The 16,543-nt window shown below is 38.2% G+C and overlaps 1 protein-coding gene across 1 annotated transcript; it reads right to left on the reverse strand.

The window, feature by feature from the left end:
• Nucleotides 1-65: 65 nt before the first annotated feature.
• On the reverse strand, nucleotides 66-14,836 carry LOC142146803 (zinc finger protein 414-like). Its single transcript, XM_075204671.1, has 7 exons — nucleotides 14,349-14,836; nucleotides 11,342-11,477; nucleotides 9,725-9,832; nucleotides 8,551-8,656; nucleotides 6,452-6,960; nucleotides 2,561-2,716; nucleotides 66-524 (listed from the first exon to the last, which is right to left on the reverse strand). Exons 1-7 carry the CDS (start codon nucleotides 14,349-14,351, stop codon nucleotides 448-450), a joined length of 1,095 nt encoding a protein of 364 aa, XP_075060772.1. The 5' UTR covers nucleotides 14,352-14,836; the 3' UTR covers nucleotides 66-447.
• Between the last annotated feature and the right edge of the window lie 1,707 nt (nucleotides 14,837-16,543).

The raw sequence follows: 16,543 nt of genomic DNA on the forward strand, positions 1-16,543 counted from the left end.
TTCACATAATTCAGACAGGATCATACTCTGGTCTTCCTTAACAATAGTTTTTGAAGGCCATTTGTCATAGAACCTGAGATTTAATTTTTTTTTTTTTTTTTTTTAAGTTAGTGTCTCTTTTGTTGTTCGTTATAATATGGCTTTAAAATAAGCAAGCATGCATACAAACTACTGAAAAGAACAAATACTTTAAACAGTATAATATTTCATTAAAATATTGAAATTTCAGCTGCTCTCATTTGTACATCCAAATTGGGGAAAAAATGGTGTCGTGCCTTCTGCTTGCACATTGCCAATGCAAGTCCATGCATCATAATGTTTTACTTCCACTGTCTTATTTCTTGTACATAGAGCAGGTGGATTTTATTTTCACTGCTGAACAGTCAGTCACCAAGAAATGTGTTCCACTGGCTGTAAGAGAGACAGGCTACTGGGAGCTCTGTCCTATCAGATCTGTGGTAAGAGACTTGATTCAATCTCTGCAGGGAGCTTGGAGTGGAAAGGGAGAAGGTCAATGTCATAATCTACAAAGAGAAAACAGAAAACATACTGGGAATTAGTTTGGGGGGTGATGAGTTATATAACATGGAACTATCTGCTATTGGAAGAACATAATGGAGCATTACTTACTCTAGGTACAATGGGAATATTTATAGACACTGGAGCATTAAAGTTGCTATAGCCAATTGCAATTGAATTTTATAATTTCTAATACAGTGTAGAAAATAAAAGTATTGTTTGGCTGTTATGGTTACATCACCTTTTTTGGAGTGTTACTAATTCACTAATTTGTTTAGTGGAGGTGTTGCTCACTTGATGTCAACGTTCAAACATTTTAGTTAAATAAAAGACTATTGGCAGGTTGACTCAACTTTTTAAAACATGCATTAGCACGACCCTGTTTCAATTCAATGCACAGTTCATGCATTCAACAATTTTCCTTCAAGTCAAAACAAAAGAGCATTCATTATTTGGAGTACTACAGGTGCATGTGTCACTGTCTCGTCACTCCTCTTGTCATATTTACTTTGTTGCATATGAAGGCAAATGTGTGACACCCCTATATACCCTCAGTGACCACTTTATTAGGTACACCTTTTTAGTACTGGGAAGGACAATCTGAATTCTTCATGGCATGGATTCAACAAGGTGCTGGAAATATTTCTTAGATATCCTGATACATGCTGACATAGCATAAGGCAGCTGCTGCACATCTGTGGTCGAATCTCCTGATCCACCACAACCCAAAGATGCTCCACTGGTTTGAGATCTGGTGACAGTGGAAGTTAATTGAGTACACTGAACTCCGTCATGTTCGTAGTACCAGCTTTAGATGACGTTCTCTAATATGAACATTATCCTGCTGGAAGTAACCAAAGAAGATGGGTAGACTGTGGCTATAAAGGAACATGGTCAGCAACAATACTCAGGTAGGCTGTGGATTTAAAAAAAATGCTCAACTGCATTAAGGCTCCTAATGTGCGCTAAGAAAACATGCCCAACAGCATTACGCCAACAAACCTGCACTGTTGACACAAGGCAGGAAGAAATCATGTTGTTTACACCAAAACCTGACTATACCATCAGCAGGTCACAGCAGAATTTGAGATTTATCGGTAGCACAGTGGTTTAGTGGTTACTATTTCTGTCTCACAGCAGTGGGGTCATGCATTCGATTCCAAAAAATCGCTTTATCTGGTTGGGATTTGTAGGTTTCCTCTGGGTGCTCTGGTTTCTTTCCACAATCCCAAAACATACGAATAGGTTATTTGGCTGCTGTATGTGTATATGTTAGGGAATTGAGACTGTAAGCGCCAATGGTGCAGGAACTGATGCAAGTGAGTTCTCTGTACAGCGCTGCGGCATTAGTGGCGCTATATAAATGATGATTAGATCAGCTGTCCAGTTTTGCAGATCCTGTGCCCACAGTATCATCAGTTTTCTGTTCATAGCTGACTGAACTGAAACCTGGTGTGGTCTTCTGCTGCTGTGACCCATCCACTATAAGGTTCAATGTGCTGTGCACACAGATATGCTCTTCTGCATACCACTGTTGTAACGCATGGTTATTTGAGTTACTGTTGTCTTCCTGTCAGCTTGAATCAGTCTGACCATTATCCTCTGACCTCTCTGTAAAAAGGCATTTTCACCCACAGACCACCCACTTCCTAGATTTTGCTTGTTTTGTTCACCATTTTCTGAAAAATCTAGAGACTTGTATATACAAATCCCAGGACAGCAGCAGTTTCTGAGATATTCAAACCACCCTGTTTGGCAATAACAATCATTTGTTTATAAGTGATATCCTACAAACTCCAAAGTTTATATAGGAGATTTTAATTCACCTATTGCTTTCAAGTGCAGTATGGTGTGTGTATAATATATATATATATATATATATATATATACATACACACACATACATATATACATATACACATACATATATACATACACACACACACATATGTGCAAAATGACTTTCTGCTCTATTTTATGAAAATATTTTGCTTTTAAAATAAACAATCAAGAACTGGAATTATCTAGTGCAAATACCCACCTATTTCATCCTGAAGTCTGGTGGAGGGAGGGTTCTTATGGAGCTCTTCTATGTGTTTATCCATTTGGTCTCTAGTTGCTGTTGAAAAGCTACATTGCATACACTTGTAGCTGCCCCGTGTGTGCTCCCAAACAATGCGACTGTTGTTTACATGTCCTAAAAACAAGCATATCATACATATTGGATTTTAAGGATGTATAAAATAAAATGGAATATTCACCCCAAATAAAATTTGACTTACCGTAAGTTTTTACCACCCCAATCAATGGCAGCATCAGCCATCTGTATTTTAAGTCTTCTGCACATTTTTTTCAGTGTCCTAGAACAACCATCTCAAGGATGCAGTTGTTGGACATGCATAGAAAGCAGAACTACTAAACAAAGTGTATTGGTCTATAACGCCAGCTAGAGTGGAAAGGAACAACTAAGCTGGAAAATAGAGAAGACTTTCATAACAGGGACTTTGAAAAATATGGTTTATGGTAGGAATCACCTTTAATAGCCATTGATCATAGAAATGCCAAATTTCATCTAGTAAGTGCTTATTATTAGTCCCATCAGAATCCAAACCTAACCCAATTCAAACTTTCACTATTAAAGGATTATTCTCTTACGATAAGAGGAAAGACAGATATTTTGAGCCCAGGTTTAACAAAAAGTTTTCCATGCAACAAACATCACCCAAATTAAAAAGATAATGATTTACAAAATTATTAATTTAAGTGAACTGTAGACTTCAGCTGTCATGTAACTAATGGCAGATCGCTACTACAAGTATGTATGCGTGTATATTAATTATATATATATATATATATATATATATTCTAATTCCTCAGAAGGTGATAGGTATATGTTAGCAATTATTTTTGTTTAGTTGTGTAGCCTACAGACGATGTGCTATAACAATGGAGGGTGAAGATAAAGTATCAAAAAAGGAGCAGCAGAACATTATTACAACATAACAAAAACAAAACTAAAATTCTTATAAATGCACCCGTTACGGCTCTTTGGACTTGTTCCCTTGGTTTTCAACAGAGAATAAGACACACAGCAGAGGACAATGCTGATGTAAGAAGCATAAAAGTATGCAAAACTCACTGTAGTTGGGTTAGGGTAGTTAGCTCCTCAATGGGGAAAACATGGCTAACATTGAAGAATTGGAAAAACATTGCCTGGTCAGATGATTGCCATCACCTGCTATTGCATGCTGACTAGACTAAAATATGGCAAAAACTGCATGCATCCTGTTGGGTGTTAGCTGTGCATTTAATACTCTGGATGATGGACCCCAGTGACTCACGGCAATGCACCACCTAGGAGTGACCTCTAAAACTGTGGTCAAGTCATAAGTCAAGGGTTTGGTAAGCCAGCTAGTGAGAACTCTGGTTACGTTACTGGTCTCTGTATTAGCAATTACTGAGAACAGTGGCTCCTGGAATCTGCAAAATGTAAGTTTAAACACCTTGCCAATAGGTATGTTTCAGTGATGGGCTTTAAGGGCAAACCTTACATGACAATCTGCCAGGGGTTTGAACTAACACTGCTGCATGTGTGAAAGTGGGCTGTCTTTATGAGTGGAGTAACATTAGAATGGCAAAGGATATTGAACATGGTATGTGAATCCTTTCATTTCAAAACTGTACCCATAGTGCACAGAATTAAACGCTGCAGACAAAGTAACAGAAAATGGAGTTAGGGATCTGTAGCTTAGGGGCACTCTAGCATGTCAGCTTCCACTTCTGTCTATTAACAAAAAAACAACAACTAAATACTAACTTTACAGCAAAACAGGCATTGCTGGATCTTTAAAAGCTCATAAGTATGTACCATGTTGTACTGACAGATATGTATGTTTGGGCCAAATAAATTTAATTGAAGGCACTTGATTAAAAGTGGAAGTATCTACAGTGGCCATCTGTGGGATGGTACAAGCTATTCAGAGTAGTTCCATTACCAGCTACTTTGCAACAAGTGAACACATTGGTGTTCATTGATTTAGTTTTCCTGTGCTGCATGTTCAACAACTTGTAGAGTCCATGCCCTAAAAAAAATTCTAGCTGTTTTGATGAAAAATGTTGGAAAAAAATAGCTAGGTAGCTGTGTATTATCACTGTAGCAGTAGAATAAATTTATAGGTGTGGAATGTGTAATACAAGTAAATAATTTAAACCAGTGCAACTAAAGAAATTGGCAGGATATTAAAAATCAGCACTATGCTTCCTTCTCCATCCACAGAATGTGGTGGTTTTAGGAGTAAATCTATAGCCATGTTATATCTTATAGCATCATTGTAGGACAAAGAGAGAGAACAATTGGAAAGCTTACATACATGTAATCTTAACAGGCCATTGTTATTTCTAGATGAAGTACCCCTTTTGTGTATACCAGTACAAATAAGTCTAGACAAGTGTTTTCCAACTCCGTCCTCACAGCCTCCTAACAGTGCAGGTTTTCCATACCATCTTGCTGGAGCACAGGTGTATTCATTACTGGCTGACACATTGTAATAGATCAACAGGTTGTACCAATTATTTCCCATGTCAGGGAAGGCGGAGACTGGGATACACTGATCTAGATGAAACATTATCTCTACAAGTACAGTGTAAAGCAGTGGTTCCTAAACTGTACGCCGCAGCTCCCTGGGGTGCCGTGGCGATCTCACAGTGGTGGGTGACTACATGGTAATTATTTTGGCTTAGGGGTGCCTTGACAAAATTATGGAGAGCCTAAGGGTGCCTCGAACAGAGAAAGTTTGAGATCCACTGGTGTAAATCATAAAATACATATATAGTATATATTTAAACTGTTTGGAGTCACTTTTCTTTTCAATTGTACTATACTTACTTTAGTGTAAGAAGACTTACATGTTAGGTTATTACAATAATTACTGCAGTCAGACCCAGAAGAGGGTTGTAACATCTCCTTCCTATTCCCTGCTTCTTGCCCAATTTGATAGACTATGTAATTGCAGGCAGTATTCTACACTACCACTTTTACTACTGGATTAAAATAAATAAATAAATAAGACGTGGTTTTCAAAGATTAGTTAGGTAAGTCTCTTGTTAGCAGCACTGGGGCCTAGTGGTTAGCACTTCTGCCTCACAGCACTGGGGTCATGAGTTTGATTCCCGACCATGGCCTTATCTGTGTGGAGTTTGTATGTTCTCCCTGTGTTTGCGTGTGTTTCCTCCAGGTGCTCCGGTTTCCTCCCACACACCAAAAACATACTGGTAGGTTAATTGTCTGCTATCAAAATTGACCCTAGTCTCTCCCTGTCTGTGTATGTGTGTGAGTGTGTGTCTATATTAGGGAATTTAGACTGTAAGCTCCAATGGGGCAGGGACTGATGTGAGTGAGTTCTCTGTACAGCGCTGCGGAATTAGTGGCGCTATATAAATAAATGATGATGATGATGTTATGTCATCTGTAACATGTTTAGACGAGATTCATTCAGAACATGCATGTGTATCCGGTCTCACACAATAGACATGTTTCCACAGTTTTGTCCTAGAAGGAATATAATAAAAAAGATGCACTAGGGTGGGAGGGTCAGCTATTTTTCTTAAAGTTCAGAGTTATTTTTCCTTAAGTGATCTTTTCAGAAAACAATACAGAGATGGGTCATTGATGTCTGGGGCTACTGTGCTAAAAACTCAGGTCAGACACAGACACAGAAAATAGCGCATTTCTGGCATTTGTGTCTCCCCGATATAATTTACACTGTTTTTTCTGCCCAATGACAGCAATCTCTGTAGACAAACAAATATAACAGAGGGCACTTTTGCCATTGCTCATGGCCCACACTCACATTTAATTTGGTATGAACATCATAAATGGAGCCATATAGTTAAGGTTTAGTTTAGAATGAAGTAAGCAAACTTTCTGCCTGACCTTGGTTTTTTTTCCACATGGCGTTGGAGGCAGGCAACCCTTGGTTCCCTAGGAATGGTCTTAGTCTCTGTGAGATGGTAGCCTGAGGTAAGTTGTAGGTTGGTGGGTGGATGTACGGAAGATAGGATCCAGTAACAGATGATTGAGAAGGACCTGGGAGCCTCGCCCCAAACAGAGAAGGATCAAGAATAGAATAGGAACTAGAAGCCTGAGAGACCAAGTTGCTCATGGAGGGAAGGTGGTTCCCAGGGAGGAAGGAAGTTGAAGCTACCGCAATGGATGTTGTAGGAATATCATCAGCCATTGGAAGAGTTGTCTCCTTCTTGATGCATTGGATAACACTAGTGTGGCGACTCACATGTGCCACTGGCATTGCCGATTTAGCATTAGCAGGAGGAGAAAGGGGGGTGGTGCTTTGTGACACGGAGCGTCCAGTGTTATCAGAACACACATGGAGGTGCTTAAATAGGGATCGGTGAGTGCGGAAATGCTGCATACAGTTCTCACATCTGTTGAGATAGAAAAATATGAAAACCATTGTAAATTGGCAAATTTGTGTCCTGTGTTCACATGGCCGATACTTTAAATGGAATACCTGAACTCTATAATCAGTCCAAAACAGCCCCTACTGCTTAATTTTGGGTGTCAACTTCTGTTATAGTAATTGATGGTATTTGCGCTAGTCATGTGTATCTAGGTGCATCAGAGGTCTGAATTCTAGGCAGAAAAAACCCCAAAAACATTTCATGTTTAAATCAGAATCAAAGAACCTGGGACTACTGCGTATCGGAATACCTGGGTGCTCTAGATATGCAACAGAAAATGTATGCACATGTTCTCTTGTGCATTGTTAAAAACTTTATTTTTAGGCAACCAGAAGGTTTTTTCAGAAAGAGCTGGATGACAAATAAATAAAATCATTGATAAATGGACACCAAACCAGCATTGTGCTGTCATGTTTCCCCCCCCCATCAAAGTTCCCATTGCATGACAGATAGTCCCTCCCCAGGATAGCCAAGAAGATAAAGCAGAGTCAGGCACCTATGAGTTTGGGGGTAGTGTGCAAGCTGGATGCTGGCACCTCCACCTGTTATAGGTGCTTTTTAGAGGTAAATGCATTGTACATACAGCAGAGAAGTGCTGATAGCACTTAACGACTCCGAACTTATACACGGAGGTCCTGGAAGGAAATCAAAACACCACAGCAAATACTTTGCAATGTCTTGCCAACTTTTTTCAAGGGACCCAGACCTTTATGTGCATCTCTTATGAGTTAATCAAAGTTACCTTGTCAGCAACATGGCACATCTTTTAAATTTGGTTTTTGAAAGACAAAGAATGATTCAACTCCACAGGTGAGAACTACCGACATGCGTAAATTTCAGCAATGTATTACTTCCTACCATTATTTGGCCACGGTAACAAACAAACAATTATAACAAATCTCCAATATTCCACATTTAAAATTGCAATTTATGTAATGACAAGATTTGCCTTTAAACACATTGCTGTTTTAAACTTTGCTGGCAAAGTTGCCAAATATAAGAGAGTTGCTAGAATCAGAGATTAATACATTTACCCCCTGGTGTTTTTTTAAGGGGCTTATGGTGTCAGGTATTTGATTATTCAAAATCTATTTTACAAAAAATAAAAAAAAATTCTGTTATTGGAGGCACTCAATCAATTGCTCATACTTTGATTAATTTCTAAAAAAAATGTATTTTATATGTATATGTGTATATATATATATATATATATATATATATATATATATATATATATATATATATTTATTATAATATAATTAAGCTTTCAGAGATTGTGGCGAGTCTTTGCTTGTGCCATTATATGACACAACACTCAAGTTGTTCTAATTATATACACACACATTTACTTAAATCTGTTTCGCTTGTTGCTATAAAGCACATGTATTCCAGCTTACTATGTTCATATCCATGCCTATTGGGAAGAATATAATAAGGCAAAATAGACACCATAAGTCATTATCTGAACCCATGTTCATGCCATAGTGGTATCCGGAGACTGGCCACAGACCACATTAAAACCTAATAACACAAAAAGAAAATGGGTGGACTTACTTAAAATAGCGATTAGGCTTGTAATGGACCTTGAGATGGCTCATGAGGTCTTGCATGCTGTTTAACGATTCGCCACAACTGTTCACTGAGCATATGAACTTTTTATCTGTATATGAAAAACAAACAGCCTACAGTTATAATATAAAAGATGCATACAAAAAATATATATAATAATATATTAGGAAAGAGGTTATTGAGGAGTTGCATATGGTAGAAAAGACTCCAGTGAAAAAGGAGAAAAATAAAAATCTCTTTTAAATTGTGTATAACAGTTAAAGGTTAGATCAGTCTTCTGCTATTTCCTCACTCTAAGTTGAGGTGGGCCCTTTCTGTGGGACCCCACTGTCATCTTAGATTTACTAAACTACTGGTTTGAAGAAGTGGAGATGTTGCCTATAGCAACCAATCAGATTCTAGCTTTCATTTTGTACAATGCACCAAATAAATGACAGCTAGAATCTGATTGGTTGCTATAGGCAACATCTCCACTTCTTCAAACCCACCGTTTAGTAAATATACCCCTTAGAGTGTATCTACTTCCTGACTAGGATATTGTCTAATCATGTGAGGTGCTTTAATGAGGTGGGTATTTCATCCTGTGCAATGTGTCTACTGTAATTTATTAGTTACAGTTGGAACTGCTGAGTGAAAACAAGCACCAGAGCACTTCTACGTTTCACAGGATGGGCCACCATCTTCCTTTTGCTGTTCCTCTCGAAATCACCTGTTAGGCATGTCATTGTCAAAAAAGCAAGGCCCAATAAAAGGTTGGTAGTGGGAGTCACTGCTTGGGCCTATCATGTAACTTTTCTGTGTGCACATTCCCCTTAAACTATAATATTCTGTACACATGGTGGATCAAGTTGTCAAAGCTGAGCTGAGATTTCAGAGATCCAATTGCATTGTTATCGGTTAACAAAAAGTAAGTAGGATTCTGATGCATTAGTATTTGGGTAGACTGCGAAGTAGTAAAATAAAAAAAATATAATACACAAAGGAGACTGACATTTTGTGGGCTGCTCCAATGTTCATGCATTAGCCCGACTACTGTTCTATTTACAATATGGCTTTATTTCCTGTGTGTAGGTGACAGGCACTTATTAAAAATAAAGGGTATAGGCTATCCAGGGCATATTGGTACAGAGGGGGCAGCTTTAGTCATAAGTCTGCTTACCTTGCATAGATTGAGTTGGTTTGTAGTGGACAGATACATGATTGATAAGATCCTGCATATTGAGGAATGAACGGTTACAGCCATAAGTAGAGCATCTGTGACCTCTTCCTGTACAAGAAAAAGAATTATATGGATTAATATAGCCTTAGGATGTATATCCTAGTACATGGTTGTGAATATTGCTAACATGTAGCAAAACTAGCAAAGCATTTTTCAGGGTCCCAAGACCTTGCCTTCTCCTTTCACAATGTTGCAGTTATGTACCATACAGCTACTCGCTACTGAATGGCATGGTTAAAAGGGATGTTTATATTATGCCAACCTAATTGGGTTTTACTTTATACATTGTATAGTATGTTAAACTGTTGCCCACCTCTCCATTAATGTTTCCAAGCACAACAGGCGGCCTTCTGAGCCTTCAGCTGCGGCTCCCAGCGTTATTGTCAAACATTTTTTTTTTCTTGTAATACTTGTTTAAAAATTCCTGCCGATATGTTCACTAAATGTCTTGCTTTAACTTACGAAGATAAAGGATAATGTGTGGTCCTTTTGTAGTTTAAAGGACAGCCCAAATGGCCCCTGAAGTGCATTAGTTTACCCATCGCTGCTTTAATTTACTCAAAATCTAAATTACCAAAGATGTGTAGGATCTTTTCTGTGTTCCTGCTGAACTATGTATACATTATAAATAGTTCACTTCCACACTGTTGCCCATTTTTGGTAGAGGGTGGATTAAATTTTGTACATTTATTATCATGCCTCCAAACTAGTAAAATCATGACACATTAGGCCGCACTCTTGTATTATATCAATATTACATTGTTTATCTACATACAGTATATACAGTGGCCAAAGTGAGAATTTAAAAGTGCTACCATGAAAATTTTAAATGAATGGCTGGGGGCCGGCTAGTCCCCCAGAAGCTTTAGAGATTTTTAGAGTGTTATATTCATTTTAGATTTTTTTTTTTTTTTTTTAACACTATACGGTAGAATATAAAATATATTAAATGATGCAAGGCTGTACCCCACTTCTCCTGTATCTAATAACCTCTCCCCTGTGTCCCTTGCATTTTCCCTCATATATATTATATTTCACTTCCACTTTCCATAAGGTCTCCCCTATGTTTCTTTAACTCTTCCATGTGTTCTTCTCCTTCCCCTTATCCATTTCCTTTGTCTCTACATTCTACTCATATGCCCCTATATTCATCCCAGGTGTCCCTCTACATGTCACCCCCGTGCTCCCATTTATCACACACACAATGGAGTTTGTAAATGTCTCACTGAATATTTTTACAAACTCTGGGTACTCCTCCTCATTGGTCTACTTGTAACGTGGAAATGTATCAATCGTGATCTGAACAGAAAAAGAAACCTTAAGGCAGTATTGAATAATAATAGTCAAAGATGTTGACAAATCAAGATAAATCTGCCACAATGAGAGATTCCTTGCAAATTCCTCCAAAAATGTATGTTATCATTACACTAATATATATAATATATATCCATCCACACATACATATATACATCCCACTTTTATCTTAATTTCAGGTTCTTCAGAATGTGAGCAGTACATAGATATATTACAGTATGTGGCGCAATCCACTATACATACTTGAGGGTAGGAGGTTCCGTTTCCTGCCGCCTTCTCTTGGTCTCTTGGCTTCAACTTTCACCCCTCTGACCAACTGTGATGTAGCCAGACTTGTATCTGAAGGTTGCATCGCTGCAGGAAAATCCACTTGTTTTTCCTTAAAGAGTATGAGGTATTACATCAGTAAACTTGGTAATATTTCTTGATTACTTGTTAACAGAACTGAATAAAATATTTGTCAATCACTAGAAAACCTATAAGATGTGGACCTGGCCATTCCTCTACCAGAGGCAGGAAATGAATGGACGCTATTGTCATGCATTAGTGTAATGTATATTATAAAACAAAAATAGCAGCATTTTCAATACCATTATGAACCAACAGGTTAGGAACAGCAGATTTACATTTTTTTTTTAATCAAACAAAACTTGCTTGTTCCGTAAGTTTTGGTTTGCTTCATTAGAGGCTTAAACCTGCAACGAGATAAATGTTAAAGGATAACTCTACCAAAAACTGATAATTTTTTTGGGGTGGTGTTCGAGATGTTAAACAAAAATACAAATTATTATTTACACAAGTAGCAAGTACTTGTTCTTGCTGGCAGCATCTTATTATCCAGGCGTGCACGTCGCACTGCTTCCAAGGCAACCTTCTTTCATAAGACAGTGTCTTATCCATCAACAATATAATGCAAGCAGGAGGAAGGTTTGTGTCTCATGAGATGTGGAGATATATGGGATCAAGTGGATCGATGCAGTATTTTACAATATTTTGTATTGTTTTTTAATTCAATTCCACCCACAATTGAGTTTTCAGCTGTGGGTGAAATTAGCCTGTTACATTTTTAGCAGTGCAGTGTCCTTCTAAAAAAATATTGGTCCGATTCATTCAACAGTAGGAAGTTGGCAACTCATGACTTTGGGACAAACAAAAGTAGACTCTGATATGGCAGGACCACACCATATGTCTGTATTAAGATATAGTTACTGGCAGTGGTCGAAGTGGCGATATGGAAAATATAATGGGAATGCAAGAAAATGAAATTTGATAGTTTGGATAAGGATGGTGACAGGCACAAGCGTGGCAGCCCTCTCCCCATTCACTCTCAGTAGCACTCGTTCACGCTTGTCTATACATTTCTGATTTTAAAGAAAACTAATTGAGTGACAAAGATGTCCGTGACCCTTTTAAAAAACCCAACTAGAGCAGAGTTTCAGAAACACAGGAACACAAATACTGGTGACGGGGGGGCAGATTTTTAATTATGGACAAGTCCATTTTTACCCAACGCATATTAGCCCTGCATGGAAGGTGAGGGGGTGTTATGACCCTTAATCAGGCCATGTTACCAGCCCACTTCCACCATAGATTATGGGAATAAATTATGCAATAGTGGCAGCCACGAGTAAACACCAAGACTGTTGCAGTGGAAAACTTCTGTCACCTATTACAACCCCCCCGCCATTATTACTCCTGTCCCCAACATAAAATCCTCAATGTAAATGGTGCAAAGAAATATAGCTATTGGGCTGGCCTTGTGTAATTTCTAAGTTTACAGAAAGGACAACCGATTACAGTATCATCAATGTCCACCTGATCAATGACAGAGCAATAATTTAGGAGACAAAACCCTACCCTTTAACTAGGTGTTTAAATAACTTTTAAAAGTATTTCTGTGTTCTTAAATTACTTATAGAATTAGGTATTGTGCGCTTAACATAATCAAGAAACTAGAAACTGTGGAGCATGATATTTACTACAAAAGGCAGCAGAATGTTTTGTCATGCTAGATATTTTTCTATTTAGTCAATGTAAATTCAAGCCGTACATATGGACTATAGCTCGGTACATGCACACTGCAGCATTGTTACTTATACATAACAAGATGTGTGTAAACTAATCACTGTACACCACCTACTTTACCTCAAACAGCTCACATGATATAATGAGCCTGAGAACAATGAACCTACATTGGCCTTCATGACTATCTGCATGTGTCTAGGAGACTTGTCGACATCCCATAATAATGGGAGGTTAGTATAATAAAGTGTCAGGCCTCTTTTACAGAAGTAGGCTGTCAAGTAATGGTTAAAACATATCCTGGATCCACGCCCTCCATGTGAATTCACGTTCACATCACATAGCCAATGAAACACATATAAGGGTCTATTTATGAACCTCTGAAGGGATTTATTCTGGTAAATTCCTCACAAAAAGTGAAGTTTTCAGAGCATCACCACATTTTAAAGTAACATACCCAATTGTTAATAGAGGATCCCAGCATCTTTGATCATAGATGCAGTCCCCATAGATCTCTATGGGGAGCTGTGAAAATGTCCCTTTATCAAGCTTCAAAATTCAGAGCTTGACCCTGACAGCTAGTGTAATCTGAAAATGGCATTATCCATTCTATTCTATGGGGAGAGCATTGCAGTAGAGATCTTCTCTCTGACAGGCTTCATGTCACTCCCCTCTATTCTATCACAAAGTGTAAAAAAGTTCAGAAGAACCTAAAAGGTAAAGTGATCACAATCTCAATCACATTACTATAGACTACATGCCAGGACAGGCTCCTATCACAGCCACTGTTCCTTCCAGCTGAAGAATTTTAATAAATAGGCACGTTAAATCATTTCTTATCTTTGCGATAATAATAAGTAACATGAAAAAAAACAATTGGTAATAAATAGCCCACTTAATCTAAATTGTGCATTTAACTCCTTCAATGCTTGTCTAACTAGGGTAAGAATCAGTGGGTTTTCTCCCCCACAGTATAGCAGTAGATAATTAATTCAATACACATATGCTGTTGACATAAGCCACTTTAAATGACAGTAACAACATACATACAAAATATATTTCCTCTGATAAAATATTATCATATATATATATATATATATATATATATATATATATATATATATATATATACTTCTTAGAGTAAACACAGTGCCTGACAATGGTACGGCTGGGAATGGGGTCACAGATGATGGTGGACACTCTACTAGACACGTACGCTCTCACCTACCATTGCTATAGCTGATGAGGTCTTGTAGGATACAATTTCTCAGGGCAGTCCGATTTTCCAGCTGTGTTACATTGTAGCCATTTTGGGTGTACTAATAACGCGAGATGTTATATGGTGTAGGAAGGGAGGGGGTGTTGTATGCTGCTAAGATGGGAGGGGGAATGGAGGTTTAGGTCGTTCTTGTCTTTAGCCTGCGGTGCAAAGAGCAGTGAAAATACCACATAGCATATAATAATGACTGTGCAGCTGGTGGACGTGCAGCAAACACACTGGGACCGTCACACAGGACGTATCAGAACGGTGCTATCTGTGTCCCTATTAGCATAATATCGCAGTAAGGTGAATGACATCTTCTGTGGCGGCCATACAGTCAGCTTGTCTGTGCACGCTGCTGCGGGTGTCATTACAGAGGAGCACAAAGACTCGTTTACATTACAAATGGCTGTCTATTGCTTTGTACGTCTTCGTGTCTTACTCGAGAACTTCTTTTTTACACGCAGACCATCAACTTAGAAATCCTGTAGCCTAATTATTTTTTTTCCGTCTATTTGTGAGTCAGCCATACACTGAGCTGCATAGATAAACAATTTTGTTAGTAGTAATATGAAAAAGAGTAAACATTTTGCCTCCTTTACCTATTATATTTTAATAAACAAAGAAATCACAGCAGAACTGGCAAATATATTTGATTGTTCGTATCATTTAATTTAATAAATAAACATGTTAAATTAGCACTCCATTATAGATGAGAAAATGTTTAATTTATTGCAGCAGAAGAGTGAATGCTGTTGATATCTTTTATTATTATTATTATCAGTATGGTAAGAAAAAACCCGAATTTTATTCTGGGCAAAATACAAGCCCTATGTAATTAGACCCATATGTCCCCTCATGGGGTTAATTTTATGAAGCGGTCAGTTTCTGCAGGTTTGAAAAGTGGAGATGTTGCCTATAGCAGCCAATCAGATTCTAGTTATTTATTTAATACATTCTACAAAATCATATCTAGAATCTGACTGGTTGCTGTAGGCAACATCTTCACTTTTCAAACCTGCTGGAAACTCGCAGCTTGATAAATGTACTCCATAGTCTCCTAAGCTACCTTTAGACATATGCCATAAGGAGTTTCAGTTAAGATAAATGGTGCAGGACAGCTGACTGTTAAGATTTCTAGAGTAACTGGTTCACACTTCCTGTCTCTGCCTGTTGGCAAATAGCTTCCTTTTGAAGCTACCACTGGTAACTTCAAAGGAATGCCAGTTGCCAATGACTGCTTTATTATTGGTGACTGACAATGCTTTTGCTTTACAATAGCTATGCACACTTTTCCCAACAGTGGCCACAATTGCATTATGTATCAAGTTTTCCCCACAACTCTTAGATGGTAAGATCATTTGGGTAGGGTAATCTATTTCTCTTGCTTCATGACATTATATGTAATTTGTGTCATGATTCCCTCAATGTACAGCCCTGTTAAATATGTCAGTGCTTTATCAATAAAATACTCTGCTATGTCCGAACGTGCCGTGATATTGACTTATATGCCACCACAATGCCTCACTCTTTATAGCACTTTATGTCTTCAAATTCATGGTGTAAACTACTCATCCCATAGTCCTCACGATCCCCTGCAGTTGCCACTGTTATCCAGAAACAGACACTACACCAGTGGTTCCCACTGTGCGCCTAGGCTCCCTGGGGTGCCTTGGAGATCTCACAGGGGTGCCTCGGCTAGGGCCAGTGGTAAGCAAGGAGGTGGACTACATGGTAATTATTTTGGCTCAGGGGTGCCTTGAAAAATTTTTGGAGACCCTAAGGGTGCCTTGAACTGAAAAAGTTTGGAATTCATTGCACTACACCGAAAAAGTCCAGCCTACTTTCTCACTGATGTGCTTCACAACACTACCAGTTGTACTTCCTATTGATCTTGATGGATGGAGATCACTAAGAAGAACAAACTTGTCTTTTAGCAACAACCACAGTTGCTTAGTGAGGCGTCTATTTTATTAATTTGTTTTGATGATCTTAGATTACTTTGTGTATTAAACTAGGTTGACAGCTACTTCTAGAATGTAAATATGTAAATGTTGGCCCTCATTACCACCCTATAAATCTGCTCTATTGGTTCCTAGGAGACAGGCTGTTTTTATGCAGTGGACTTTGAGACTCTTAGGGGGGTATTCAATTGTCCGCGG

This window comes from Mixophyes fleayi, chromosome 1, assembly GCF_038048845.1.
Source record: "Mixophyes fleayi isolate aMixFle1 chromosome 1, aMixFle1.hap1, whole genome shotgun sequence".
Classification (NCBI taxonomy): domain Eukaryota; kingdom Metazoa; phylum Chordata; class Amphibia; order Anura; family Limnodynastidae; genus Mixophyes; species Mixophyes fleayi.

Excerpts from the sequence above, each read along its gene's own strand:
- LOC142146803 (XM_075204671.1), bottom strand. Across the intron at positions 9,833-11,341 it reads ACGGAACCTCCTACCCTCAA|GAAGAGGTCACAGATGCTCT; the intron begins GTATGTATAGTG and ends TTTCTTGTACAG. Across the intron at positions 525-2,560 it reads CAGACTTCAGGATGAAATAG|ATTATGACATTGACCTTCTC; the intron begins GTGGGTATTTGC and ends TTCTCTTTGTAG.